The following is a 27541-nucleotide window of genomic DNA, read 5'->3' as shown; positions in this document are numbered from 1 at the left end:
AGGTCTCTTTGTAACCTTCAGCATATGACCTTCAGCACTGTCCGCTATACCACCAATTTTGGTGTAATCCTCAAACTTAGTAACCACTTTTATATTCTCATCCATATCACTTCTATAAGTGACAAAAGTGAACCCAGCACCAATTCCTGTGGAACAACATTGGTCACAGGCCTCCAGTCCAAAAAAACAACCCTCAACCATCTCTCTGTGTTTCCCACTGAAAAAAAAAGATGTATAAGTATCAAATTAAAATTGCAACAATTACCTGACTACCATATTATGAATGCTCAACTTCAACTTTATTCATCCATTATTAAACAGAACCTTTGTGGATGATTTTAAGAAATTAAATTTCTAAAGCAATTCTATGTTCTAAGTAAATAGGTATTATTTTGACAAGACCTGAAACACCGTGTTTAGTTGGAACACATACGCATAAGTTCCATCAACTGAGACAGCCAAGAGTGGAAAGTCATCTGCACCACTCAATAAGTTACATTCTTCCCTGCACACAGCCTCTCTATCGAGGATGACTCTCCTTTGTGGTTGGCTGTGTTTAAGAGATGTCATGGCTGTTTTGTGTCCGACAGGTTCTGCCAGTGAAAGCACTGGTGATCAGCTGATAGAGATAGCAGCCGGAAATGTGTTGCTGGAAAAGCGCAGCAGGTCAGGCAGCATCCAGGGAACAGGAGAATCGACGTTTCGGGCATAAGCCCTTCTTCAGGAAGAAGGGCTTATGCCTGAAACGTCGATTCTCCTGTTCCCTGGATGCTGCCTGACCTGCTGCGCTTTTCCAGCAACACATTTCCGGCTCTGATCTCCAGCATCTGCAGACCTCACTTTCTCCTGATAGAGATAGCAGCAGACTGTTCACTCAGTAATGTCCTCTCTTCCTGTTTCTCTCCCTCAGCGATTACTCTGGTTAATTAGAAAGTTTCTATATCATGTTCCATCCATCTGCCTCACCAAGGCTTGATACAATTGTAGTGAGACTTCCTTACTCATGTACTGTACTGAAATCATCTTGCAATAAAGGCCAGTATACCATTACCCTTCTGAAGTGCTTGCTTCACCTACAAGGACTCATGAAGAAGAACACCCAGGTCCCTTTGGACATCATCACATTCAACCACCCACCATTGAAGAAATATTCCGCATTTCTGTTTTTCTTCCTAAAGTTCACATCTTTCCACACAGCGTATTCCACTTGCCATGCCCTTGTCCACTTGTCTAATCGGTCTCTGAAGCCTTTTTGCATCCTCCTTGGAATTCACATTCCTGCCTGCTTTGTGTCATCAGGAAACTTGGAAAGATTACATTTGGTCCCCTCATCCCATGTAATTGATTTAGATTGTAAATAACTGGGATCCTTGTGATGTACCACTAGTCACAGACTGTCAGCCGAAAAAATTATTCCTTCTCTGTTTTCCAAATGCTCTACTTTTACTTATGAGCCTCACGTGTGGGACGTTAGCAAAAGCTTTCCGAATGTTCAGATATAATATATCCTCGGTTCTCCTTTATCCGTGCTCAAAGTAACAGCCTCAAAATCCCAACAGTTGGTCAAGCAGGGTTTTCCTTTAATCAGATCTACAATCACTCTGTCCAATTATTTTTTAAGTGTCCTGTTATCACCGTAGAATCATAGAGATATACAGTATGGAAACAGATCCAATCGGTCCAACTCAATCCTATGCTAACCAAACATCCTCGATAAATATCCTAGTCCCTTTTACCGGCATATCCCCCTTACCCCTCCAAACCCTTCCTATTCATATACCCATCCACATGCCTTTTAAATGTTGCAATTGTACCAGCCTCCACCACTTCCTCTGGCAGTTCATTCCACACACTCACCACCCTCTGCGTGAAAAAGTTGCCCCTTAGGTCCCTTTTAAATCTTTCACCTCTCACCCTAAACCTATGCCCTCTAGTTCTGGACTCCTCCACCCCAGGGAAAAGACCTTGTCTATTCGCCCTATCCATCCCCCTCATGATTTTATAAACCTCTATCAGGTCACCCCTCAGCCTCCAACACTACAGGGAAAACAGCCCCAGGCTATTCATCCTCTCCCTGTAGCTCAAATCCTCCAAACATCTTTGTAAATCTTTTCAGAACCCTTTCAAGTTTCACATTTTTCCTATAGCAGGGAGAGCAGAACTGCCCACAGTACTTTAAAAGCAGCCTAACCAACGTCCAGTACAGCCATAACATGGCCTCCCAACTCAATGCACTGACCAATAAAGATAAGCATACCAAGCACCTTCTTTACTATCCTACCTACATGTTTAATTGATCAAACTTTAGCATCTTCCTTACTATTGATCATGTCAGGCTAACAGGTTTAGATTTCTTTATTTTCTCTTACTCTGTTTCCTTTAATGGTGCAGTTACATTGCTACCTTCCAACCTGCAAGAAACATTCCAGAGACTATCGAATTTGTTTGGAACTGATAAAACAACCATTATATTTAACTTCCTATGACCATTTCTCCTTGTCTCACGGACTGTCCCAGCGACCTTTATTACTTTGTCTTTCAAGCTGGCTTGTCCATTTTCTCCACATTTTGCCACTTCATCTCTACACCAGCCAAACAAAATGAACTAGGCCCCACCACACAATAAAATGTGGGAAGCCAGCTGATTAAAGTTTCAAAGTGAGATTTGAGAGAGCAGAATTTCATGTATTTCTCAGATTCAGATTCCAATATTTATTCTTATAATTGTGCCTCAGCTGACTCATATAGAAAGGTAGTGAGTAAACTGACCAATAAAAGGTAAGGCTTCTTTACTATCCTACCTACATGCTTTATTGATCAAATTTAGCATCTTCCCTTACTATTGATCATATCAGGATAACTGGTTTAGCCAGGTAAACAAACATTGGATAGGATTCAAGGTGTAATCTCTATTGACACTAATCTCAGCACTCCAGACTAAAGCACAGTTCAAATCAGAAGTAATTGATTTCTGGAAAATTTTGGATGACTCTGAAATACTTGGAGATGCAACTGCTTCAGGTGAAACTTGCACAGGTGAATCACTGAACACCACAGCAAAACTAACCACATCCAGACAATAAGCAGTTGTCTAAAGTATACAAGGCACTTCAATCACACCTTAGTAATGTTCCTGTGACGCACATGTTCTAGAATAACAACCACAGTCTTGGCAAGTAAATTAAATACAACTCATACTGCAAATGTGTGGACAGCAGATAAAATCCAATTTGACAACATTCTTATAAGATGACTACAAGTTTGCCCAAGGCAACGTGGAAGAAGCGAAATACGATTCAGCCAGTTGTGAAGTCAAAGCATTCCCATCGAGGGCAGGAGTCACTTGTGCAATCGAAGTGGTTGAGACACGTAACATGTAGTATGTGGCAGCAGGTGTGTAGGAACATGAGACATAAAGCAAACTGAAATGCGCTCAGATCTGATCAATCATAGCCCAACACTTACCTAGCTCCTGAGGGAAGGCTTCATCCTACTTTGTCCATTGTCATCCCAAGATTGGATTTCACCTCCCGCGCCCCTCCCACTGCTCCCCTGTAGACAGACTGCAATCCCGCAGACTGGTTCTCTGGAAAACCCTCCGGCCTGCACTGAGTTGCAGACTTACTACTTTCGCCTCCTCAAGACATGGCCACCACTCAGCCTACATTTTGCAAGCGAAAGTAGCCCTTGCCATTATGCAGGACTGTTAACTGTACGCTCAGTAAGCTTGAATGCCCCCAAACTCAGGGTGTCTCAAAGTGGTTGATGTGAAGTGTAATCACCAGTGTTACATAGGAAATATGACAAGACAAGCACACAAACTCTAACAGACAAGAACAGAAAGTATCACTAGATACTGTTGATGAGAGATAAACATGGGCCAAAACATAAGCACCAAGGAGAATTTCTTTAAAACAGTGCCATTGGATCTTTAACAAACACCTCAGAGAGCAAGTGGGACCTGAGTTTAGTGTCTAATCTGACAGACAGCACCTCTGACAGTGCAGCCTTATGACAGCTCTGAACTTCCAAGCTAGTTTAGGTGCTCAAACCGATGACGTATGTTTGCAACCTGCATCTTTTCAAGTCGTTGACAGGACTGAACCACAGCTAACACTTACCAGCAAGGGATGTTGCTTAACCACTGTAGAGAGTCATTCCACACACAGTTAGTATGATATCTCTTGCGCTAAAGAACAAGTAGTTTTCAGACAACTGCATGATTCATTCATGACTCTTACATTTACATGTTACAGTCCTTTATTTCTGCAGGAACATTTTTGATTCTTACTATATGTAAAATCTGCAACAAATACAAAAAACGTCAAAGTGGAAAGAGAGATTATGAGGTTCGAGCAGAACTGGACCAAGTATCTTTCCATCTCCCTTTCTATTCTACTCTGTACTTCCTGTTTTTAGTTCCGATTTCCAGCAATTGTAGTTTTCATATTTCATCCTGAAATCCACATCAGTTTCATTTACTTCCGCAAAAGATGGAAAAGTTCTTTCGGATACTGAGGTGCATTACAGCAACATGTATCCCAAAGGGTTTTCACAAAAAATTCCTTGGTGAAGTTAATTTATTGCTGATGTTTCCATCGAATGCTGGTTTACTAATGTGGCACGAAGGGAAAACCCAGCCCAGACAGTGGGGACACTAGGCTACTGTCCGATGGCTGTGAAATTAATACGAACATTCTTGATTCGGCTCCCTGTAAACATACGAGCAGGGCCTTGTGACTTCCCACAACTTGGCATTCACGGCAGAAACTAAAACAGCCTCATTCAGAACAGCTGCAGCATTTGAAAGAGCTGGTGTTCAACAGAAACAAGGATATGATATAAGCATTTCCCTGGGACCAGACTTCAGGTATTTGCAGCACGATAGACAGAAATGGCTCACAATAGACAGAGCTAATTACCATTGTCCAACTTGGTCCAGTAGTTTTTCTTGCATGAAGCAGCCAGCTCAGGCTAAACATACAAGGACAACACCCATGCGCGCAGATGGACTGAAGGAAAGGTCAAGGCAGGTCAGATGTTTCACGCACGCAGGCAGGTCCAGCGATAAAGCCGACTTGCAGTTGAAGATGATGGGGTAACAAGTCAGCAAGGTCACATGACAGAATAAAGCAAAGTACATAAAGAAAAGCACACGAGAGCTTATTCGCCCCCACCTTCCTTCGGTCTTAAACCACCCATGTGGTCTGGCAAACATTAATCCTGAAAGCAAGCTCCAAGAAAACAGGCTAACTGGTCACCGGGATAGCGCTGTTCCAGGGAACTGGCTGGATCTCAATTGGCTGCACATTCTGCCAGATGCCAACTGTGTCCCCATTTCAAACAGTATGGCATGGACTCTGAAGGACTTTCTAAAGGCAGGTCTTCATCTTTTAAAAAAATACATACCCAATGTAAGAATACCACATTGAATTAGATACAATTCATAGATGGGGTTAGGACAGGCCCAACACACATGTTAATGCCCCATTCAATTCGGATTATCCTAATTGCTGTAGCATATGGGACAAAATTAACACTATTCCATCACCAACGTGGATGGTCTCAGAAGACATTATACAGCTGAACCACAGGGAAATTTGGCAGCTCCAAACTATCATTTGCGTGCTGCAAGTGTGCAATTACATATGTAAATAAAACATTAAAATCATCAGCTAGAACAAGGACAGTGTCCTTAACGCAGTTATTGGTTTTGAACTGCGAAAAACCAGTCAATTTCGCAACATTGGCAATCTGAAAGCCGGTGTCTTCAACTTAGCAAAAAGTCTACAACACACATTTTTTAAAAATAACACCTTTTGAGTGGCACAATAAAGGTAGACACCAACACGGCGCTGACTCCACTTAGAACAGCAAGGCAGTCAGCCAGCTACACCATTCAGTTAGATCACAGACAGTTTGCAAGTCTTAGGAATGCGGAAAAACAGAGGCTTTTATCGTGAGCAATAAACAGACAGATGTCTCAAAGCCTAAAGTAGGTCTCAACAGTAACTGTACTTTACTGTATAATTTTTTTTAAAAATACGACTTGCAGTAAGCAACAGAAATAAAGAAATTTGGTCATTTTATAAACTGAACAGACATTAAAAAAACAAAGGGATTTGCAATAGTTACTTTTTTTCAGAGGGTGAAGATATAATTTAAGATTTTGACTGAACAACAATGCCTGTTTGTATACCATCTTTAATAGAAGGCAACACTCCCCCAAGGTACCTGTCAGCGGCATTATAAAACACATCAGGACATATTGGGTCAGGCGGCTAAAAGCTTAAAGTGGGAGGTTTGTTTTCAAAAGGTGGAAAGCGAGTTGGGGAGGTGGAAAGGTGTATGGAGGGTATTCCAGAGGTGGACGTTAGACAAGTGAAAACATATAAGTGGTGATGCACAAGATGGACCAAGCAAGGGTGGAGTTGACTGGCTGATTAAATCTCAGGTTGTTCTAAGACGAAAGAGACTTAGTCGGTGTTAGGGTTTGATTTATCTATGTTCTATCCTTTCCCAGGAGATTACAAAAGCTGTAGGGGATGGGAGATGCTTGTGATGTTGCTCTGGACTCAGATATTGGACAATTTCAATAGATTGGCTGGACATTTCCAGCCTGACACACAGTAATCTGCATGCGCAGATTGAGCTACACGGTCATCCAGCATCTTGCACATGTCAGGACAACCCAAATTGCTTCAAGTCTAGCAAGTGGATCTGAGGTATCATTAGCACTGGTACAATGTAACAAATGCAGCTAGCAATTTGTGAACCCAAGGAGAAGCCCCCTATTCTTTAGAGAGCATTTACCTTGACCCTAGAGCACACACACAGCCTTGTTTTAACATCTCATTCAGCTGGGTGCTGCTGATTACTGACAGATCAGCCTAGATTTTACACTTGATTCTCTGGAATGGGTCTTGAACTCCCCACCATTGAGTACAAAGGGTGAAACTCCTACCATAAGCCATGGCCAGCTCCTAATAGTCATGCAGCCAAATCCAAACCTCAGTTTATCTGAGCAGGTACATCTGAATGTGAAATGCAAAACACAAATGAAGAAACATCTGACTTTTCTTTATTTAATCCAATGGACATTTGAAGAAATGTACGGGACTCAACAGAAGCATGGCGAAGGAAAAGGGGCCTCTTAATGCAGTGCTTCCTAAACTTTTTCCCATTGTGATCCTATCACGAGGTTGGAAAGTTGCCGAGGCCCCTCAGTGAGGCCTGTAGGAGTGGAATAAAGTGGTGGACATGAGGTAGTCGGGGGGGGGGGGGGGGGGGGGAACCTGTCCACCACTGCAGGAGGACAGTTCTTATAACTGGGAGCTCCACAGTGGACATTGGAGTTTATGACCCCACTCGTGAGTCCCGACTACCTCTCCCCACACCCGAAAATTGCAAGAACAGACTCCAAAGACCAGATCCCAACACTATCTCTGAAGTCTGTTTATTTTTTTTTAAAAATCAACATTACCTCGAGGGCTCTTCAAAACATCAATTCCACTTTTCTCCTCAAAACAAAAATTCAGCATTGACCACTTTTAAAGATACCTTTCAACATTTTCTGTGTAAAACTGTTTAGTCCAATCAATATGATGCTCAAGAGCTTTCCTGTCATAATGGCTGAACAGTGTCAACTGTGAGCATTTCGAAATTAGTTACTTCTATTAAATCTGACCAGCACTGGTCTTACTCATGGTTCCTATGGATAAGAAAAACAAACTGGCACTTCAGAAAAAAAAACAGCCTACCCAAAACTACATGGTCGTATGACAATTGGGAGTTGATTTCCAAACCTGAAAATTTGGGATTCCTGATTTGAAAAACCATTCATCGGTTTTGACAGTCATTCTTTACCACTCCCCTTGGGATAACATCACCTGAAAATTGGCAATTCTATTCAGAGAGCACACAATGTGTGCTGGTGGAACAGTTGCTGAAGATGGGCAATGCAGGTGCAGCAGGCAGTGAGGTGAGCTAATGGCATGCTGGCCTTCATAGCAAGAGGATTTGAGTATCGAAGTAAGGGTGTCTTGCTGCAGTTATACAGGGCCTTGGTGAGGCCATTCCCTGAGTACTGATGCAGTTTTGGTCTCCTATCTGAGAAGAAAATTCTTGTTATTGAGGGAGTCCAGTGAAGGTTCACTGGACTGATTCCCAGGATGGCAGGACTGACGAATGAGGAAAGACTGCATTGACTAACCTAACCCTCACCCTTGTTCTCACTGGAATTTCGAAGAAATGATGGGGGTGGGGAGGCGGAGGGAAATCATTGAAACATATGAAGTCCTGATGGGATTGGACAGGCTAAATGTGGGAAGAAAGTTACTGATGTTGGGGAAGTCCAGAACACAGTCTAAGAATAAGGGGGTAAGCCATTCGGGACTGAGAGGAAGAACAGTTTCTTCACTCAGACTTGTGAACCTGTGGAATTTTCCCCCACCCACAGGAAGCTGTTAGAGCCAGTTAATTACATATATTCAAGAAGGAGCTACACATGGCCTTTGCTGCTAAAGGGATCAAGGGATATGAGGAGAAGGTGGGAGTGGGGATATTGAGATTAGCCGTGATTGTATTGAATGGTGGTGCAGGCTTGAGGGGCCGAATGGTCTACTTCTGCACCTACTTTCAATGTTTCTATTACAGCTCACCTCAGGGGATGGATGTCAATGCCGGGTGGCACAAGTGTCGGTGTTCCCCCCTTGCCATCATCCTTTACTATGGTGCTGTGGAAAATAAACCCCTCCTTTTGAGAGCCAGGCGGTGTGCGCGTGCAAAGAGTGAGCTACCTACATGAATTACGCTTCTTGTAGAAGGTGCTGCCACCAGGATGAAATGTTAACCTGAGACTGATCGCTCTCTCTCACGAAAGGGACACAAAATCCTGTGGCACTATTTCTAACAAATGTTTTCCCCAGTCTGGTGGTGATTGTGTGTCCCTCAGATGGTATCAGCAAAAGCAGATGATCTGGTCACCATTACATTGTGCACAGTAAATTCCCAGAAACAAATTGCTTTTCCTATTTTTCCACTTGGCAACAGTCACTGCACAAAAGAAGCAAAATTACATAGAACATAGAACGTTACAGCGCAGTACAGGGCCTTTGGCCCTCAATGTTGCACTGGCCTATGAACATAATCTGATGCCCATCTAACCTACACCATTCCATTATTATTCATATGTATGTCCAATGCCCATTTAAATGCCCTTAATGTCGGCGAGTCTACTACTGCTGCAGGCAGGCTTTTCTACGCCCCTACTACTGAGTAAAGAAACTACCCCTGATATCTGTCCTAAATCTATCAGCCCTCAAGTTAAAGCTACGTCCCTTCGTGTCAGCCTTCACCATCCGAGGAAAAAGGCCCTCACTGTCCACCCTATCTAACCCTCTTATACATCTCGATTAAGTCACCTCTCAACCTTCTTCTCTCCAACGAAAACAGTCTCAGTTCCCTCAACCTTTCCTTGTAAGTCCTTCCCTTCATACCAGGCAACATCCTAGTAAATCTCTTCTGAACCTTTTCCAAAGCTTCCACATCCTTACTATAATGCGGTGACCAGATCTGTACGCAATACTCCAGGTACAGACATACCAGTGTCTTGTACAACTGAAGCAATAAACGCCAACACACCACATGCCTTCTTAACAACCCCCAATTGATGGCACAATACTTTGGGATACTCGGAGGTCATGGAAAGGTGCTACGTAAGTGCTAAAGTCTGGCTCTGTCAACAACAGAGAAAACGTCTTCATATCTTCAAATTTCCGCAAAAGGTCTGTTTTCATGAGGAAACTGGTTTGAGACGACCTCCCCCCCCCCGCCACATCCCCCGCCTCAGCCTTGGAACAAGAAAATGAGTCTCTATCCAAACTTGATTAATCGCAGGAACAATCTTTCAAAAACACCAGTTAACGGAGTTACAATATTGCATAATGCCATGCTGGACACTTTCCAATACGAAGCCTGTCTGAGATACTGGCTCCTTGAAACCATGCTGGACCTTTGATTGAAACCCAGGAGTGCTTTCAAGCAACTGCATTCTCAGACACTCAGACGACACTGATTGCAATACCTCCTTCCCTGTCAGGTTGGAAGCAATTAACTATTGCATGTTTACAGCTCCCAGAAAGCCTGCTCTGGAATTCTGCAACTTCACTGGCATTCCATTTAGATTGGACACAGGACACGTGCAGAGCCACACAGTTTCAGCTCCTTCCACTCACCCTAGTGTTGTTGCTTAGCCCAACAGCACAACCGGGAGTACAATCTTGGAGCACAGCAAACACGTAGACTTCAGCCAGTGGATGGTTCTGTTGTATTTCATACAGCCATAGAGTCATAGAGATGTACAGCATGCCGGCCAGATATCCCAACCCAATCTAGTCCCACCTGCCAGCACCTGGCCCATATCCCTCCAAACCCTTCCTATTCATATACCCATCCAAATGCCTTTTAAATGCTGTAATTGTACCAGCCTCCACCACTTCCTCTGGCAGCTCATTCCATACACGTACCACCCTCTGCGTGAAAAAGTTGCCCCGTAGGTCTCTTTTATATCTTCCCCCTCTCACCCTAAGCCTATGCCCTCTAGTTCTGGGTTTCACTCGGCATTCGGTCAAAACTCTCACAAACACTTATTTTGGACAGGGAGGCAGTCTGGCAACCCCCGACTCGAGTATTGACCATTCTGCCTAACACTCCCGCGGCCCCCATCCAGTCCTGCATTCAGCCAAGTACAGTTTCTAAAGTGGCCAGGCCGGTTGTACCTTGAGTGGAGTCCTCCATGGTCCACGTAGCTTTTCTAAAATGTAGTCAGCACCCTCACAACAAGCCAATCTTCATTGGGGCCTCAAACAAGCACTGGGCCCCATGACTTCAAAAATCAGCAAACCACTTTACGAATATGGCACACAGCAAGCTTTGCGCTCGCAGTAAGGATATGTCTCCTGGAGGATTAGAAGACCTCCTCAAAGAAAAAATTGGCCACCCAAATCTCTAGGCCTGGGAGTCTTCCTTCTGATTTTCCCACCAGTACTCTCCTTAAATGTCATCAGTGGATACGATCTAGTAAATGCAGTCCTCTGTGACTGCTCAATGCCTAAACACCAAGTTTCAGACAGGCTGATACCTCCAGGTGTGGGAGGGTCTGGTGAATGGCTGAGGTTTGGGATCCTCGATGGAGAAGATCTTCGATGCTTGAGCAAAGGCGTAGGATTAGTCTATAGACAGCCACAAACTTCCAGAGGAGGAGATACATCCACAGGCCACCACTTAACAAGAGAGTCGCAGCGTGCAGTCCCAATCTCAATATCTGGAGCAGGATGCAGCAATAGGTATGGAGCACAGTCACTCCAGCTCCTATCACCATCAACTGTAAAGAACAATGCAAAGAGAGAGAGAGAGCGCGCAAGAGAGAGAGAGAGCGAGAGCGAGAGAGAGAGAGAGAGAGAGAGAGAGAACTTGAGAAAGCGCAAGGTGGGGGGGCCTGGCACCCACTATAAAGACCCATTTATTCGCACTCTCTATTTGTTGCCTGTCAACCAATTCTCAGAACATGTCAGTATCTGACCCCCAGTCCCGCATACTTTAATTTCACCCACTAATCTCTTAAATTCCAAAAATGCTTTGGATAATGTAAGAATCCCACATCCACTGGTTCTCCCTTATCTATTTTATGAGCGACATCCTCAAAAATCTCCAGAAGATTAGTTAGACATGATTCGCATACCTGAAAAACCACGCTGACACTGCGTAATTCCATTAATGCTTTTGAAATGTCCTGCTATCACATCTTTTATGAGATTACAAACTTTTCACCCCAATGCAGAGGAACCTCAATTATCCGGTATTCAATTATCTGAATATCAGATTATCTGGCAAGATCGCAAGGTCCCAATGCTCGGCTAAGCTATGTTGTCCGGCATTTGATTATCCGGAATTCAATTAACCAAGCGAAATACTGCCTGCCCGTGTCCTTCAGAAAATCAAGGTTCCTCTGTACTAATGTTCAGCTGCCCAGTCTGTAGTTTTTCTCCTCCCTTTATTAAACAGCAGGGTTACATTTGCCATGTTCCAATCTTTAACAATGACTCCAGAGTCTATAAAAGTTTGGAAGATGCCAACCAATACATCCAATATTTCCAAGGCCACTTCCTTTCATACTCTGGGATGTAGATTATCAAGCCCTCCAGATCTGTCAGCCTTTCATCCATTAATTTCTCTAGTACTGTTATATTTTAATCAATACAGATTTTTCTTTGGTTCTTCCCTCTCAATAGACCTTTGGCTCCCTAATATTTCTGGGAAGTTATTTGGGTCCTTTTTTTTTTATTATGACAGACCAAACATGTGTTTAATTCTTCGCCAATTTCTTTGTACCCCATTATAGGGAGTGTTGCTGAACAAAGAGACCTTGGAGTGCAAGTTCATAGCTCCTTAAAGTGGAGTCGCAGGTAGATAGGATAGAGAAGGCAGCATTTGGTATGCTTTCCTTTATTGGTCAGAGTATTGAGTACAGGAGTTGGGAGGTCATGTTGCGGCTGTACAGGACATTGGTTAGGCCACTGTTGGAATATTGCGTACAATTCTGGTCTCCTTCCTATCGGAAAGATGTTGTGAAACTTGAAAGGGTTCAGAAAAGATTTACAAGGATGTTGCCAGGGTTGGAGGATCTGAGCTACAGGGAGTGGCTGAACAGGCTGGGGCTGTTTTCCCTGAAGCGTCGGAGGCTGAGGGGTGACCTTTTAGAGCTTTACAAAATTATGAGGGGCATGGATAGGATAAATAAACAAAGTCTTTTCCCTGGGGTCGGGGAGTCCAGAACTAGAGGGTATAGGTTTAGGGTGAGATGGGAAAGATATAAAAGAGACCCAAGGGGCAACGTTTTCACAAAGAGCATGGTGCGTGTATGGAATGAGCTGCCAGAGGATGTGGTGGAGGCTGGTACAATTGCAGCATTTAAGAGGCATTTGGATGGATATATGAATAGGAAGGGTTTGGAGGGATGTGGGCCGGGTGCTGGCAGGTGGGACTAGATTGGGTTGGGATATCTGGTCGGCATGGATGGGTTGGGTCCATGGGTTGGGTCCGAAGGGTCTGTTTCCATGCTGTACATCTCTATGACATTATAACTCTATAATATCCCTATTTCTGACTGTAAGCAAACTACACTTTCCTTCATTAATCTTTTCCTTTTCATGTATTTATGGAAGCTTTTACAGTCAGTTTTTATGTTCCTTACAAGTTTACTCTCGTTTTCTATTTTCCTCCTCTTGATCAGTCTTTTTGTCCTCTTTTGCTGAATCCTAAACTACTCCCAATCCTCAGGCTTGCTGCTTTAACTGGCAACTTGATATACCTCCACTTTGGCCTCATACTATGCCTTAATTTCTCTTGTAAACCAATATTGAGCCACCTTTCCTGTTTTATTTTTGTGCCAGATAGGAAGGAATAATTGTTTTAATCCAGGCACATGTTCTTTAAATATTAGCCTTTGCCAAGCCACTGCCCACACTTCTAGTAAGGGTCTCCAATCAATCATTGCCAACAGGCAACTCATGCACTCCTAGTTCCCTTTATTTAGCTGCACCCAAGTATTTCATCCTCTATCATAAATGAACAATTCTATCATTTACGATCCCTCTTCCCCAATGGACTCCACACAAAAAAACTATTAATTAATCCTTTCTCATTGCACAAAACGCAGTCTAGGATTAGCTGCAGTCTGTTGATTCCCTTGGTCTGAAAAAAAATGATGTACACACTGGAGGAAATCCTCCTCCACAGTATCAATGGTAATACTAGACAGGAAGAGAAAGAGAGAAGGTGAGAATGAGAAATGAAAATTTTAGAACCAGCAATAACAGAGAAGAAAAAAAAATCAATAAATAAAGGCTGGGAGATTTGGTGGAAAGCCTGAAGTGGAATGAGAGCTCAAATGTGGCATAGATCAGTCAAAAAGAGACAGTAACTGTAACTGAGAGATGTGCATCAAAACAGGATGAGAACTACTCTCTCTTCAATTACTCATCAATAAAAACTAGAGAAAGTAAACAAGTCTACAAAATACTGTGGGGAGATAACTTTCCTTCAATTATCTCACAATGGGAGTAATATATTTGTCAATGGAATGCTAACTGTGGGTGTGTGTGAGAGAGAGAGAGAGAGAGAGAGAGAGAGAGAGAGAGAGAGAGACCGTTGCATCGACAGTCAGTGACCCTTTTAGAAAAAGCACTTGGCACAGTCACAGTGACAAGAATCCACAGTGCTGCAGGAGGTTGAATTTTCATGCAACTTTTTTCTGTTACATATTCTATGGCTCACATATAGCATGAAGACACCAATAGCACAACACATCAGTAAACAGTAAAATATACATAGGTTCAAACCGGAAACAGATTCTTAATTCAAAGCAATTCAGGAGGCAAATTATGGAAAATTTCACATTTACTCAAAGCATGCTCTGGGAGGAGCTGCTCAAGTTGCTCACAACACTGAGCAAGTCAGCTGATAACTGTGGAACTCTGCACCAGAAAGGCCAAGCTAATGGTGAACAACAGAGACTATTCTTTCCCACGGCCAGTTTCCTGCTCTCCTCTCCGGAAGTTGCTAACTTGTGCTGCATACAGTTCCACTCTCACTTCGAACACTTCATCCAACAAGCCATGGCTTGCATGGGTGGCAAGGGTTCATACTCCTGTGCTTGGACTCAATCACGAGGAGTACTTTCAGGGGACAACTGGAGAATGATTATGAACGAGATTTTCCCATTCCCCATCAACGCAACACGAAAGCTAATCAAAATAGCTGCCCCCAACGAACTAAAGTCCAGCACAGCACCTTCCTGTAATCTATGGCTCAGCAGCACACTTTTACTTGCAAAGCCACTGGTTGTAAACTATTCTTTCGCTGCTCCAAGAATGAATAGTCATCTTCCAAATGGAAGGCTAAAGATAGTGAAATTATTTTTAAAATTTTCTGTGTGAATGCATATTTGTGTCATATATTGCACAGTCCCTCAGGGTTTCCTGATGTCTTATCAGTTACATGGTGAGCAGAAACTTATAATTAGCAAGACTGATCAGCCAAAAACCTATATACAAATAAAATCAAAACATTTGGCTCTAAGCTTGCATTTACAGAACTGCTTTAGCACAGTGTAACAGCTCAAGCCAATCAGAGGTGTGTGGTCAAACAACTTTTGGCATCCAACCAGGAAAGGAGATCTTAGGGGAGAGGTCTGTTTTAGGGAGCATTGCAAAACAGGAAACAGTAGTAGTATTTGGACGGAGTTCCACATCTACCTCTCCAGTGTTGTCGGATTCAACGGGACATTTTTCTGCATTTTCTCAGCCTCAACATTCTTAAGAAGCAGCATTGCGTCCATACCCATCTGCATCCAAAGTTTATTCTCGGTGTCCACCTGGTACAAAGCTAAGGCCATTCCTTACTCACATAACTGACCCATATATTCCACTCCCTCCAGGGGACGGCCTGGGTTTCCATGCGCTCCACCAGCATGCCTACTACACTGGCTCTTCAAATTCAACCTACACCCCCAGATGATGCAGCTCCGAGACAAATCTCAAGGATTCCCAGCCAAGACTCACACCTCCCTTTCCAAACATTCACCCAAGAGTTATCCCCAACTTTGACAATGAATATCTCCTAGATAGAATAATTTAGAAGAATGGTTTGGGGAGAATCTCAGAAACATACAAAATCCTGATGGGACTGGACAGGCTAGATGTGGGAAGAATGTTCCCGATGTTGGGGAAGTCCAGAACTAGGGATCACAGTCTAACATGAAGGAGTAAGCCATTCAGGACTGACAGCAGAAGAATTTCTTCACTCAAGAGTTGCGAACCTGTGGAATTCCCTCCCACAGGAAGTTGTTGGGGCCAGCTCATTGAATATATTTAAGAGGGAGCTGGACTTGGCCCTTGTGTGTAGAAAGGAAATGGGAATGGGGATACAGAAACTCCATGATCAGCCATGATCGTATTGAATGGTGATGCACGCTTGAAGGGCCGAATGACCTACTCCTGCACCTATTTTCTCTGAATCTATAGTGCATTAGACTTCACAAATCACAGGCCTTAACATTTTTTTTTACTGTTAGTTAGTATGAATTATAAATTATATGCTAGAATCTTCTGGCATGGAGGGAAGACAGTTAAACTTATTCCCAGATTTAGACTCTCTGAAAGAATTATCCCCTTGCTCACCATAATGTTACGAAAGGTTTTTCCCTTTCAAATATATATTCATTTCCCTTTCAAAACTTAATCTAATTTTTTAATCACTTTTTAAGGCTGGACATTACTGATGATGACAACTCAAGTGTGGAAAGAAAAACATTTCCTCTTCGACCCCAGTACTCAGCTAATGTTCTCAAATCGGTGTCCTCTGGTTACAGATCCTCTTGTCAATAGGAACAATTTCTCCTCACTTATTATCTGTCAAAACCTTTCATAATTTTGAACAACTTAATTCAATCCTGTCTGCTCAAAAGAGATCAATCACAACATCTCCATATAATCAAAACCCCTCATCTCCTGCCAAGGTCTCGTATATTAACAGTTAAATGTAAATATTTTCATAAATTTTAAGAGTTTGCAATAGCTATTTTCAGTTCGACATTTCAAAAAATTTAATCACATTTCTCGTTGTACATAATATGACAATTCAGATTTATATATTTGGATTTACAGCTGCACAAAATGACAACTACATGAATTCTATTTGTATCATATACTGTACATTACCCATGTTTTTCATGTCAATCTAATCTATTTCTAATTATATAACACACACCAAGAGCAGATGAGACAGATTTATTTATGTAACTGTGATGTGCAAGAACAAATCTGTCTTTATTTATCGTGCTGTAGTGAATCAGAAGCATGCTAATAATTTAATTTCTCCTTTTAATTTTTAATCCTTAAAGTATTCAAGACACAGCCAACAAAATACCCAGTAAGAATCAGAGTCTGACGAGGCTCCTTTATGCGTAGAATGAACTGTTAAATACTACAACATGTAATATTAACAGATGAACTTTATATATGCTGTACACTTTAAAACATTGTCACTTCAAGAATCACGGAACATCATATCAAGAATTAAGTAATCTAGTCTCCCATACTGGGTGTTTTGATCACCAGTGGATATGCTTATAAACATGTGGAAACTTTCACAATTTTGCCTTTGAAAAACATTAGGTTCAGCATATTTAGAAAAATGCAATTGTTTCTCAAATACATCCGCAACTGTTAAATATAAATAATTTTTAAAAATCAGCTTTCACATTGAGGTGAACAAGAGGAACACTTTGCTCCCAGAGTTCAGATTGTAACTTTTCCCATATTTCACTCTTAGTTTCATGTCTAAAAGAAAAAAAAGTGAATTTGCTTTTAAAAAGAAGCTTTCATAACCTCAGGACATTTCAAAGCACTTGAGAGCCAGTGAAGTACTTTGAGAGTTGGGTCACCACTATAATGTAGGAAATGTAGCAACCAATTTACACACAGCAAGTTCTCATGAACAGCAATGAATAAGTACCCAAGGAAAAAAAGTGAGAAGCAGATGATATTAAACATATCGACTAATTAAGATTATTCAATAGAATTCATGACAAGTCAAGCAATTTTCAGAAAATAAGTCAAAAGTAAACTATGACAACAAGGGCTACACTTCAAAAGTACTTCGATAGTTCTGGAGCATTCTGGGACATCCTGAGGTCAGGAAAGGCAAATAAACTTTTAAAGACTACATCTCCTGGACTATAAAAATGCCAACAGGCTAGCACTATAAAACACTGATATGAAAACACGTCGGTTGGAGGTTTGCCATGCTGAAAGTATTCAAATGTACATTAAACAATTTGTACACCATGTTCATAATTCCAGCTCTTCGAAACAAATAGTTTTTTCAGCTTTGTAATAAATGCCATCTGAAAGATAGCAGGATAGCTCCACACATCCATAATGGCCTGTTTATCGTGGGATATCTCCACATAACCTCCACTTTACTCCTCCCCCTTACAACCAAGAATAAGCAAGTGAGAATTTAATCTTTTTAAAAGATACAAAAATGGAGACACAGATAAGCTAAGAATGTGTCTGATGTACACTGACCTATATGCCTAAAGAAAGTGAATAGTCCAATTGCAGTCTGAACAGCAGGAAAAAAAACGAGAGAGAAAACACACACAAAATATTAAATAGCAGGATGTGGATGTGGAATTTCCTCTATTTGGGTGGGTACAGGGGAAAGGGGAGGGGGGCAGTTCTAACAATAGGCAACGCTGGGAGAACAAAAATCGCACAATTTGACAACCGTCCCCAACACTGTGGACAGCAAAACAGTTCAAGTTCAAACATCCTTCAAATGAAAAGACTTTGCCCCAAAAGAACTGGAAATCTGCCTGGTGTGGGGAAAAGAAACATAAGGGTTAGCGAAGGAAGTTGAAAAAGCTGCCACATCTCAGAATATTTGGGGGGGGAGGTGGAATTAATCAGGGGGAGTGTTTGGGGGGAAAGTAAGGGAGGGCGAAGAGTGGCCGAGTGACAGGCAACCTCAGGAGTTAGCTGCCTTTCNNGGGGGGGGGGACCTGCAGTCCTCCCCCCCCCCCCCCCCCCAAGGGGACACATTGTTGCAGCGAGAGGAGAGAGCTGAAATGTAACCACTTTCGGGGGGTTACACTGACTCTCTGCGGGGAGGTGGGGAAGTTAGAGCGAGTGCGGCTCAGGGAGGGACAAAATAACCAACAGCAAAAAGGAAAGCAGAAGAGAGCCAAACAAGCGCCTCTGTGTGTGTGTGTGTGTGTGTGTACCTGTCCCGCGGGTCGATCCAGCTCGTCTGCCGGGTGTTGTGGTCTATGTAGAAGACCCTGCCGTCGAAATCGCGCGCCTCCTCCCAGCCATTGGGCAGCGGCAGCTCTCCGCTCGACCTCCTCCTCGGCATCGCTCGGTGCTCACTGCCCTAGCACATTCCCCCGAAAGAGCGGCCCCGATGCCTGCACTGCTGCCTCCCAGAGCGGCCGCTTCCACTCTCATCGCTCCCTTCCCCCTAGCTCCACTCGTCCATGTTGCGTCGCTGTTGACCCGGGATCGCTGCCTTATTCCATATGGGGATGGCTATTTGCATAAAACTTTTTCTCCCCCCCACCTCCCCTGTCTCTCTGAGGTGATCACTTATTCATATCTCCCGGCCCCAAATCTCTCTGCACTTTTCCAAACAAAAACCAGAATTCAGAAAGAGGGAACTCCTTTCTTTCTCCCCACTGTGTGTTCTCTCTCTCTCTCTCTCTCTGACTGATGCAGGATTGACTTTGCAAAAGCTGTGCCTGGAATGTGTCCTGCCTGCAAAGAAACTCCCAGCCCCAGTGCCAGTTGGAACAGGAAAGCTCGGAATATAGTCATCTGGCGCTGCTGCTGCTGCTGCTGCTGCTTCGTTTTGTTGTTAGAAACGAAAACGTAGCTGCTTCGAAAATGCTGCCTGTCGCTTCATTTTGGGAGGCTCGAGGATATTGCGGCTGCAGAACTGGCTTTCGCGTTCCAAGTTGACTCTTCAGTGCACTCAGTCCAACTGCAGCACTGTCAGAGCAGCTGTCTCCCGGCCCTGGTTTATAAAATCGAATCCCTACAGTGTGAGAACAGGCCCTTCAGCCCATCGAGTCCGCGTCGCCCCTCCAAAGAGCATCCCACCCTAACTCTTTAACTGCAATCCCCATGGCCAACCAACCTAACCTGCACATCCATGGGCACTATGGGGCAACTTAGCATGGCCAGTCCACCTAACCTGCAGGTCTTTGGACTGTGGAAGGAAACCCACACAGACACAGGGAGGATACGCAAACCCCACCCAGACTGTCACCCGAGGCTGGAATCGAACCGGGTCCCTAGCATTATGAAGCAGCAGTGGTAACCACTGAGTCATCGAATCTCTCAAGGTGGTTAATATCATTTTGAAGAAGAACAGGGGTGTTACCACCCCACCCCAACGTGTTCATGGTCAATATTTAGCCTTAGCCTCTCACAAACGCAAAAGTGGATGACATTTATGGTATTGTTGCTTGTGGGAGCTTGCTGTGCAACTCAACTTGCTCAAACACAGCCCCTGCTCCATCTTTGACATCCTTGTACCAATGTACTATATCACATCAGCACAGCCTCTTCTGTACTCCCCTAGACCCAACAGCTCAGACTTGGGTCTCTCTGGAAGTCAACGGGTTTAACCATTCATGGCCAAGTCTGACTCAACCGCATAATGGTCCAGCAGGTTCTGCTCTCCTCTGTCAAAACGTCTCACAATTTCCAAGATCCTGGATGCAAAAATAATCCAAAGCTTCTTTTTGTGATATATCATCTTCTTAAACTCCTCTCCGTATTTCCAACAGCAAGTACAAGGGTCTAATGGACTTCTATGCCACAACAATTGAGGTCATCCATTCAGCTGCCTTTGCCTTCCTTTTTGTAGCCCCCACCCCCACGACCAATCTTCCCCAAAGGTTCTCTTTGCCCAAGACCTGAACTTGTATTTCCCTTTACTTTCTTTCCCATCTCCCATTATCCTCTCTTTGAGCTCATCTGTCCTCCTAATCCTATTCCTAACAAACTATCTAACTTGCTTTCCTGGCCCACATGTTGGCTGATTTTGATAAAATGTTCCCACTTCTCAGATGCTCTCTCCCTTTGAGTTTGCTGTAATCACTCCCCTCCTCAAAAAGATCAATGACCCCTCCACCATTGACGTTCAGCCTCCCTTTCTTGCCTGAGATCTTTGAATATGGTGTCACTTTCCAATTTAGTGGACTCCATTTTATCCATTTAACCACACCCTGAGAATCAGTTGAAAAGGCTTCTTCCCTTTCTCCCCTCCCACCCATTTACTGCATTCTTGTCTATGCCGTCCCCATAAAGTCTAGCTCTACCTTTCTTTTATTCCTCACCTGCATGCTGATCCTCAATAACCCTCACTCAAAACTGCTGCATCAAGTTGCAGATAGGCTAATGGCACTTACCAATACCTCCTGACCATTCCACTCTATCTGGTTTTATCACACTACTTCCAACATCCAGTGAGCACAAATTTCCTCCAACTATATATTGGGAAGACAAAAACCACTGCCCTTTGTCTTGTTATAAACTCTGTGCCTTAGCCATCATTCCCATCCATCTCTCTGGTGACTACCTATTGTCAAAGCAAGCTTTTCATTACCTTCGGTTCTTATTTGAATCCAAGATGAATTTTCAACTACGTATCTTCTCCGTGAGCAAGAGCATCTACCTCCTCAGCACTCCACCCACGATCTGCTGAAACACAAGGCTTTGTTCCCTCTAGCTGGGAATAATCCAATGGTCTTCGAGTCCAGCCTTTCGTCATGCACTCTGTGTGAGCCTGAGTTCACCAAAGGGAGATGCTGCCCATCCAGTAACTGATGCCAAGACCATCATCCCTGTGCTCAACAACCTCAACTGGACCCTGGTTCAGTAACGTGATCATTTCAAAATTCTGATCCTTGACTTGAAATTCATTATATGGTACACTAGTTGCACACTCTCTTCCACCAACACACAGCCACGCACACACCACCTGCTCTACAACCCTCCGGGAACTCCATGGGCAGTTAACTCTATTCTCATACACATTGGCGTTACAGGGAAAATGCAGGAAAGTGGATGTGAGGAATGTCAGATCAGCCATGTTCCTATTGAATGGAAGAACATGTTTAAGGGGCCAAATTGCCCACTCCCATTCCTTTTTCCTATGGTCTTATTCCTGACTTTAATCACTCCATGGTCAGTCGGAATGCTTTCAACTATCTAGGCCATAAATTCCTAAATATTTCTATTTTTCCACCGCATACTCCTCCTTTACAATGTTCTTTAAACCTTACCTCGCTTTTGGTTGTCTGATCTATTATCTGCTTATGTGTTGCAGTCAAATTTCATTTGATCATGTTCCCTCAAGACATTTTATATTAAAGTTGGGAGCATGAAGAGACTGCCATTATAATAAGGTTCAAAGTCTGTGAGAAGATTTGTGGCTCGGGTGCTCGTTGTTGTGGTTCTGTTCGCCGAGCTGGGAATTTGTGTTTCAGATGTTTTGTCCCCTATCTAAGTGACATCCTCAGTGCTTGGGAGCCTCCTGTGAAGCGCTTCTGTGATCTTTCCTCCGGCATTTGTAGTGGTTTGAATCTGCCGCTTCCGGTTGTCAGTTCCAGCTGTCCGTTGCAGTGGCTGGTATATTGGGTCCAGGTCGATGTGCTTATTGATTGAATCTGTGGATGAGTGCCATGCTTCTAGGAATTCCCTGGCTGTTCTCTGTTTGGCTTGTCCTATAATTGTAGTGTTGTCCCGATCAAATTCATGTTGCTTGTCATCTGCATGTGTGGCTACTAAGGATAGCTGGTCGTGTCGTTTCATGGCTAGTTGGTGTTCATGGATGTGGATCGTTAGCTGTCTTCCTGTTTGTCCTATGTAGTGTTTTGTGCAGTCCTTGCATGGGACTTTGTACACTACATTGGTTTTGCTCATGCTGGGTATCGGGTCCTTCGTTCTGGTGAGTTGTTGTCTGAGAGTGGCTGTTGGTTTGTGTGCTGTTATGAGTCCTAGTGGTCACAGTAGTCTGGCTGTCAGTTCGGAAATGCTTTTGATGTATGGTAGTGTGGCTAGTCCAAGAGCATTTCCGAACTTTGCTGAAACTGTAAAGGGCACTACTCAGACCACAGTTATGCAGTCATAGCGATGTACAGCACGGAAACAGACACTTCAGTCCAACTCATCTGTGCTGACCAGATATCCTAAATAAATGTAGACCCATTTGCCAGCATTTGCCCCACATCCTTCTAAACCCTTCCTATTCATGAACCCATCCAGGTGCCTTTTAAATGCTGTTATTGTACCAGCCTCCACCACTTCCTCTGATGAGTTCATTCCAACCAGCCTCTGCATGTAAAAGTTACCCCTTACATCCCTTTTAAATCTTTCCCCTCTCAACCTAAACGTATATGCCCTATAGTTCTGGACTCCCTCAACCCAGGGAAAAGACCTTGCCTATTTACCCTATCCATGCCCCTCATGATTTTATAAACCTCTATAAGGTCACCCCTCAGCCTCCGATGCTCCAGGGAAAACAGCCTCAGCCAATTCCAGCCTCCCCCTACAGTTCAGACCATCCAATCCTGGCAACATCCTCATCAATATTTTCTGAACACTTTCAAGTTTCAAAACTTCTTTCCAATAGGAAGGAGACTAGAATTGCACACAATATTCCAAAAGTGCCCTCTGTGAAGAGTTCTGGGCCCCCTTATCTAAGGAATGTGCTGGCATTGGAAGCAGTCTGGAGAAGATTCATTAGGCTGATACCAGGTATGGAGGGAGTTTTGTACAAGGAGAGGTTGGGTTGGATTTGTACTCAAAGGGTTTCGAAGAGTGAGATGTGACATCCTTGAAACATATAAGATCCTTAGCTGATTTAACAGGAGATGTTGTTTCCCACTTTGTGGGAGAGTCTAAAATGAGAGGGGATAATCACAGATTGAGAGGTCACCCTTTTAACACAGAAATGAGGAGTTTTCTTTCTCTCAAGAGTATTATGAATTTGTAGAGTTCTTTACCATGGCAGCTGTTCAGGCTGGGCAATTAAGGCTAAGATAGACAGATTGTTGGTCATTGAGGGAATCAAGGGTTTTGGGGAAAAGGCAGGAAAGTAGAGTTGGAGATTATCAGATCAGCCACAATTTCACTGACCGAACAGACTTGATTGGTGGAATGGTCTCCATCTGTTCCTATGTCCGATGGATCTTGCTTCCCATTTATAATTGCCTGGCTTTTGTCATTAACCAATTCTCAGACCATCTAGAGAACCCGTGGACTATTCCATCAACCATTCCCACTGGACTCACACGAACAACTGTGTTGAACAATTTTTACGGGTCCCAGTCGACTATGTTATCTTCATTATGTCCTGAAAATTACAATAGATTTCTAAGGCACTTGAGTGCTGAAGAAGAGCCATATCCGACTTGAAATGTTACTTCTGTTTTTCTTGAGTTTCTCTAGAACCTTCTGTTTTTATTTCAGGTTTCCAGCATCTGCAGCAGTTTGCTATTACTCTATTTGACAGATTAGCTTTTGTTAAGCAAGGCGAGCAAATGGAGCTCAGGTAGAGATTGAGCCTGATCTAATTGAATTGTGGAGCATGTCTGAGGGGCTGAAAGACTTACTCCTACTCCCAGATTTCATTCATTGAGAGCTGCTCTGTACCCTGCAATTACCAATTGCGCGTGAAACTGACAGTGCAATTACTGTCCTCGATCGAATGCTGCTGGAAATGTTCAGCAGGTGGCAGCAACCGTGAGAAAGAGTGAAGTAGTTAACAGGCGGAATTTCCCCAGCCCTTTGCAGGTGGGCTTCAGGGTGAGCAGGGTCTAAAAAGGCTCTGGAAATTTGAGATCCGTTTGGGATTGCTTCGTGATCCCACCTTTTTCCAGCCTTTCCAGGAGCAGGATTAAAGATGAGTGGGAATACTTCAGACCTAATTAAGAAGTGGGTCCAGGTAAGTAGCCAGTTATGAAACGGGTCAGGGAACAATAGCACAATGTTGTTGAATTACTCATCCAAGGACTTGTGTTAATGCTTCAGAGTCACAAGTTCAAATCTCACCATAGTCATTGGTAAAATTTAAAGTCAACAATCTCGTAAATGTGGATGTTGATATAACTAATAAAGATCATGAATAGATTGGATTGTTATAAAAAGCAATCTGGCTTTCTACATTCAGGGGAGAACATCTGTTTCTATTAGACTCCAAGCTCACAACAATGCAGTTGACTGGGGACTGCTCTTTGAAATGGGATAGCAAGTCTTTCAGTTGTATCAAACCAGAACAGCAGAGCTGAATGAGAATGATGCCATCCCTGGGTATGTCCTGTCCCACTGGCAGGAGAAATCCACCACAGAGGTATTCTTTCAGAGGGTAGGGACCCTGGACATACATTGAGATTGAGTCTGAACCCAGGTCAAACATGGACAGGGAAATCTCCTTCTGATGACTACTCGACAGCCACTCTCAACTGATGAATCCATTCTCTTCCATATTTAATGCCGCGTTGATGAAGCTCTGAAAGGGAAAGGGCACAGAATGTACACTTGTCCAGGGATGTGAATGTCCATCACCAAGTACAGTTTGGTAATACCATCTCTGGGGAAGCTAGCTGAACTACCACACTGGGACCCATAGCAGACAATGAGAAAACCAAAGGTTAAAGACTTAGTTAACCTCATCCTCAACCCAGATGTACTTGTCCATGACAAGATTCGTAGGACTGCACGGTCCTTTTGGAGACAAAGTCCTGTCTTCACATTGACGACATCCTCCACTGGTTTATGAGTTAAAAGGGGTTAGATTAAGCAGCTCAAAGCTATGCATTCATGAGGTGCTGTGGGCCATCAGTAGCACCCTCAGAATTATATTCAACCTCATGGTCCAACGTATCCCCCTCTCTATCTTTACCGTCATGCTAGGGGTTCAATGAAGTGTGCAGTGAGGCATGCCAGGAACAGCACCAGATATGCCTAAAAATTGAAGTGTATCTCTGATAAAGTTACAGAACAGGGTGATCAGGTGGGTGGGTCAATGGGCCAAGGAATAGCAGATGGAGTTTAATTTAGATAAATGTTAAGTGCTACATTTTGGATAGGCACATCAGGGCAGGACTTATACACTTAATGGTAAGGTCTTGGGGAGTGTTGCTGAACAAAGACACCTTGGAGTGCATGTTCATAGCTCCTTGAAAGTGGAGTCGCAGGTAGACAAGATAGTGAAGAAGGCGTTTGGTATGCTTGCCTTTATTGGCCAGTGCATTGAGTAGAGGAGTTGGGAGGTCATGCTGCAGTTATACAGGACATTGGTGAGGCCACTTTTGGAATACTGTGCTCAATTCTGGTCTCCCTACCATAGGAAGAATGTTGTGAAACTCAAAAAGGTTCAGAAAAGATTTACAAGGATGTTGCCAGTGTTGGTGGGTTTGAGCTATGGGGAGAGGCTGAATAACTGAGGTTGTTTTTCCTGGAGCATCGGAGGCTGAGGGGTGATCTTATCGAGGTTTATAAAATCATGAAGGGGCATGGATGGGGTAAATAGACAAAGTCTTTTCCATGGGGCTGGGGAGTCCAAACTAGAGGGCATAAGATTAAGGTGAGACAGGAAAGATTTAAAAGGGACCTAAGGGGCAACCTTTCCACACAGAGGGTGGTGCGTGTATGGAATGAGCTGCCAGAGGAAGTGTTGGAAGTTGGTACAATTGCAACATTTAAAAGGCATCCGGTTGAAGGGTTGAGAGGGATATGGGCCAAATGCTGGAATATAGGACTAAATTGATTTAAGATATCTGGTCGGTGTGAAGGGTCTGTTTCCATGCTGTACATCTCTATGACCCTATGATTACTTGCATGCCAAACAGCATTAGTCCCACTACCAATGGGTTAGATCTAAGCTCTGCAGTGCTGTCACATTCAGACATGAATGGTGGTAGACAATTAAACAACTCACTTGAGAGACAGGCTCTGTAAATATTCTCATCCTCAGTGATAGGGAGCCCTGCAGAACAGTGCAAATGACGTGGCTGAAGCATTTGCATCCACCTTCAGTCAGAAGTGCCAAGTGGATGATCAATCCTGGACTCTTCTTGAGGTCACAAATACCAGTTTTTAGCCATGACAGGCTGGCAGCCATGTTTTCCTAGATAGAAAGCCAGCCATTTTGTTTTCACCCATTAGGAGGACAGGTAATCCAGCCTGTGGTGGGACTGAGGCCTTTGAGTGGCCAGTGACTGACTTGACAGTGTGTCAGGAAGTTCAAACATGGAACTTCACACCCAGAACTTAATTACTGAGATGCCCAGAGGGGGTGGCCAGATAGCTCTCTGTGGTCAAGCCTCACGATTACTTGCCCTTATCACCACGTCCAAGGGCAGGAAAATCCTGCCCCCCGTCATGGCTAAAAACTGGTAAAACAGATTACCTGGCCAGTGTGTCATTGCTTTCACTGTGTGCAAATTGGCTGCTATATTCCCCACATTAAAACAACATTAAAATTACTTTGTGAGCTGTAAAGTGGTTTGGAACAGCCCTGAAGTCCTGAACAATGTCAAATAAATACAAGGTATTTCAGTTCAGCCTGTGGAACCTGGAAATATCTCAATAAGAATGTGTAAAAGACCTAACGATTCAAATTGTTCTACTCTTCAAGAACTGAAAATGTGTTGCTGGAAAAGCGCAGCAGGTCAGGCAGCATCCAAGGAGCAGGAGAATCGACGTTTTGGGCATGAGCCCTTCTTCAGGAATGAGGAAAGTGTGTCCAGAACTCAGATTTCTCCAGTTTCCTCATTTCCCCTCCCCCCACCTTGTCTCAGTCAAATCCCTCGAACTCAGCACCGCCTTCCTAACCTGCAATCTTTTTCCTGACCTCTCCGCCCCCACCCCCACTCCGGCCTATCACCCTCACCTTGACCTCCTTCTAC

At 43.6% G+C, this 27541-nt stretch overlaps 2 protein-coding genes across 3 annotated transcripts in view; one reads left to right on the top strand and one right to left on the bottom strand.

The window, feature by feature from the left end:
* wwc3 (WWC family member 3) overlaps nt 1-19443 on the bottom strand; it is a 186774-nt gene extending 167331 nt beyond the window's left edge. The window contains exon 1 of the mRNA XM_043700448.1: nt 18848-19443. Within this exon, the coding sequence (XP_043556383.1) occupies nt 18848-18978 (131 nt within the window). The 5' untranslated portion in view covers nt 18979-19443. The remainder of the gene's footprint in view (nt 1-18847) is intronic.
* The window catches only part of LOC122554974 (putative claudin-24), an 82909-nt gene that overhangs the window by 26977 nt on the left and 28391 nt on the right, over nt 1-27541 (top strand). The gene's annotated exons all lie outside the window — the stretch shown is intronic.

Source organism: Chiloscyllium plagiosum, chromosome 12 (genome assembly GCF_004010195.1).
Source record: "Chiloscyllium plagiosum isolate BGI_BamShark_2017 chromosome 12, ASM401019v2, whole genome shotgun sequence".
NCBI classification, from domain to species: Eukaryota; Metazoa; Chordata; class Chondrichthyes; order Orectolobiformes; family Hemiscylliidae; genus Chiloscyllium; species Chiloscyllium plagiosum.
The sequence above is the reverse complement of the archived record's forward strand: the minus strand, read 5'-3'. Positions and strand labels throughout refer to the sequence as shown.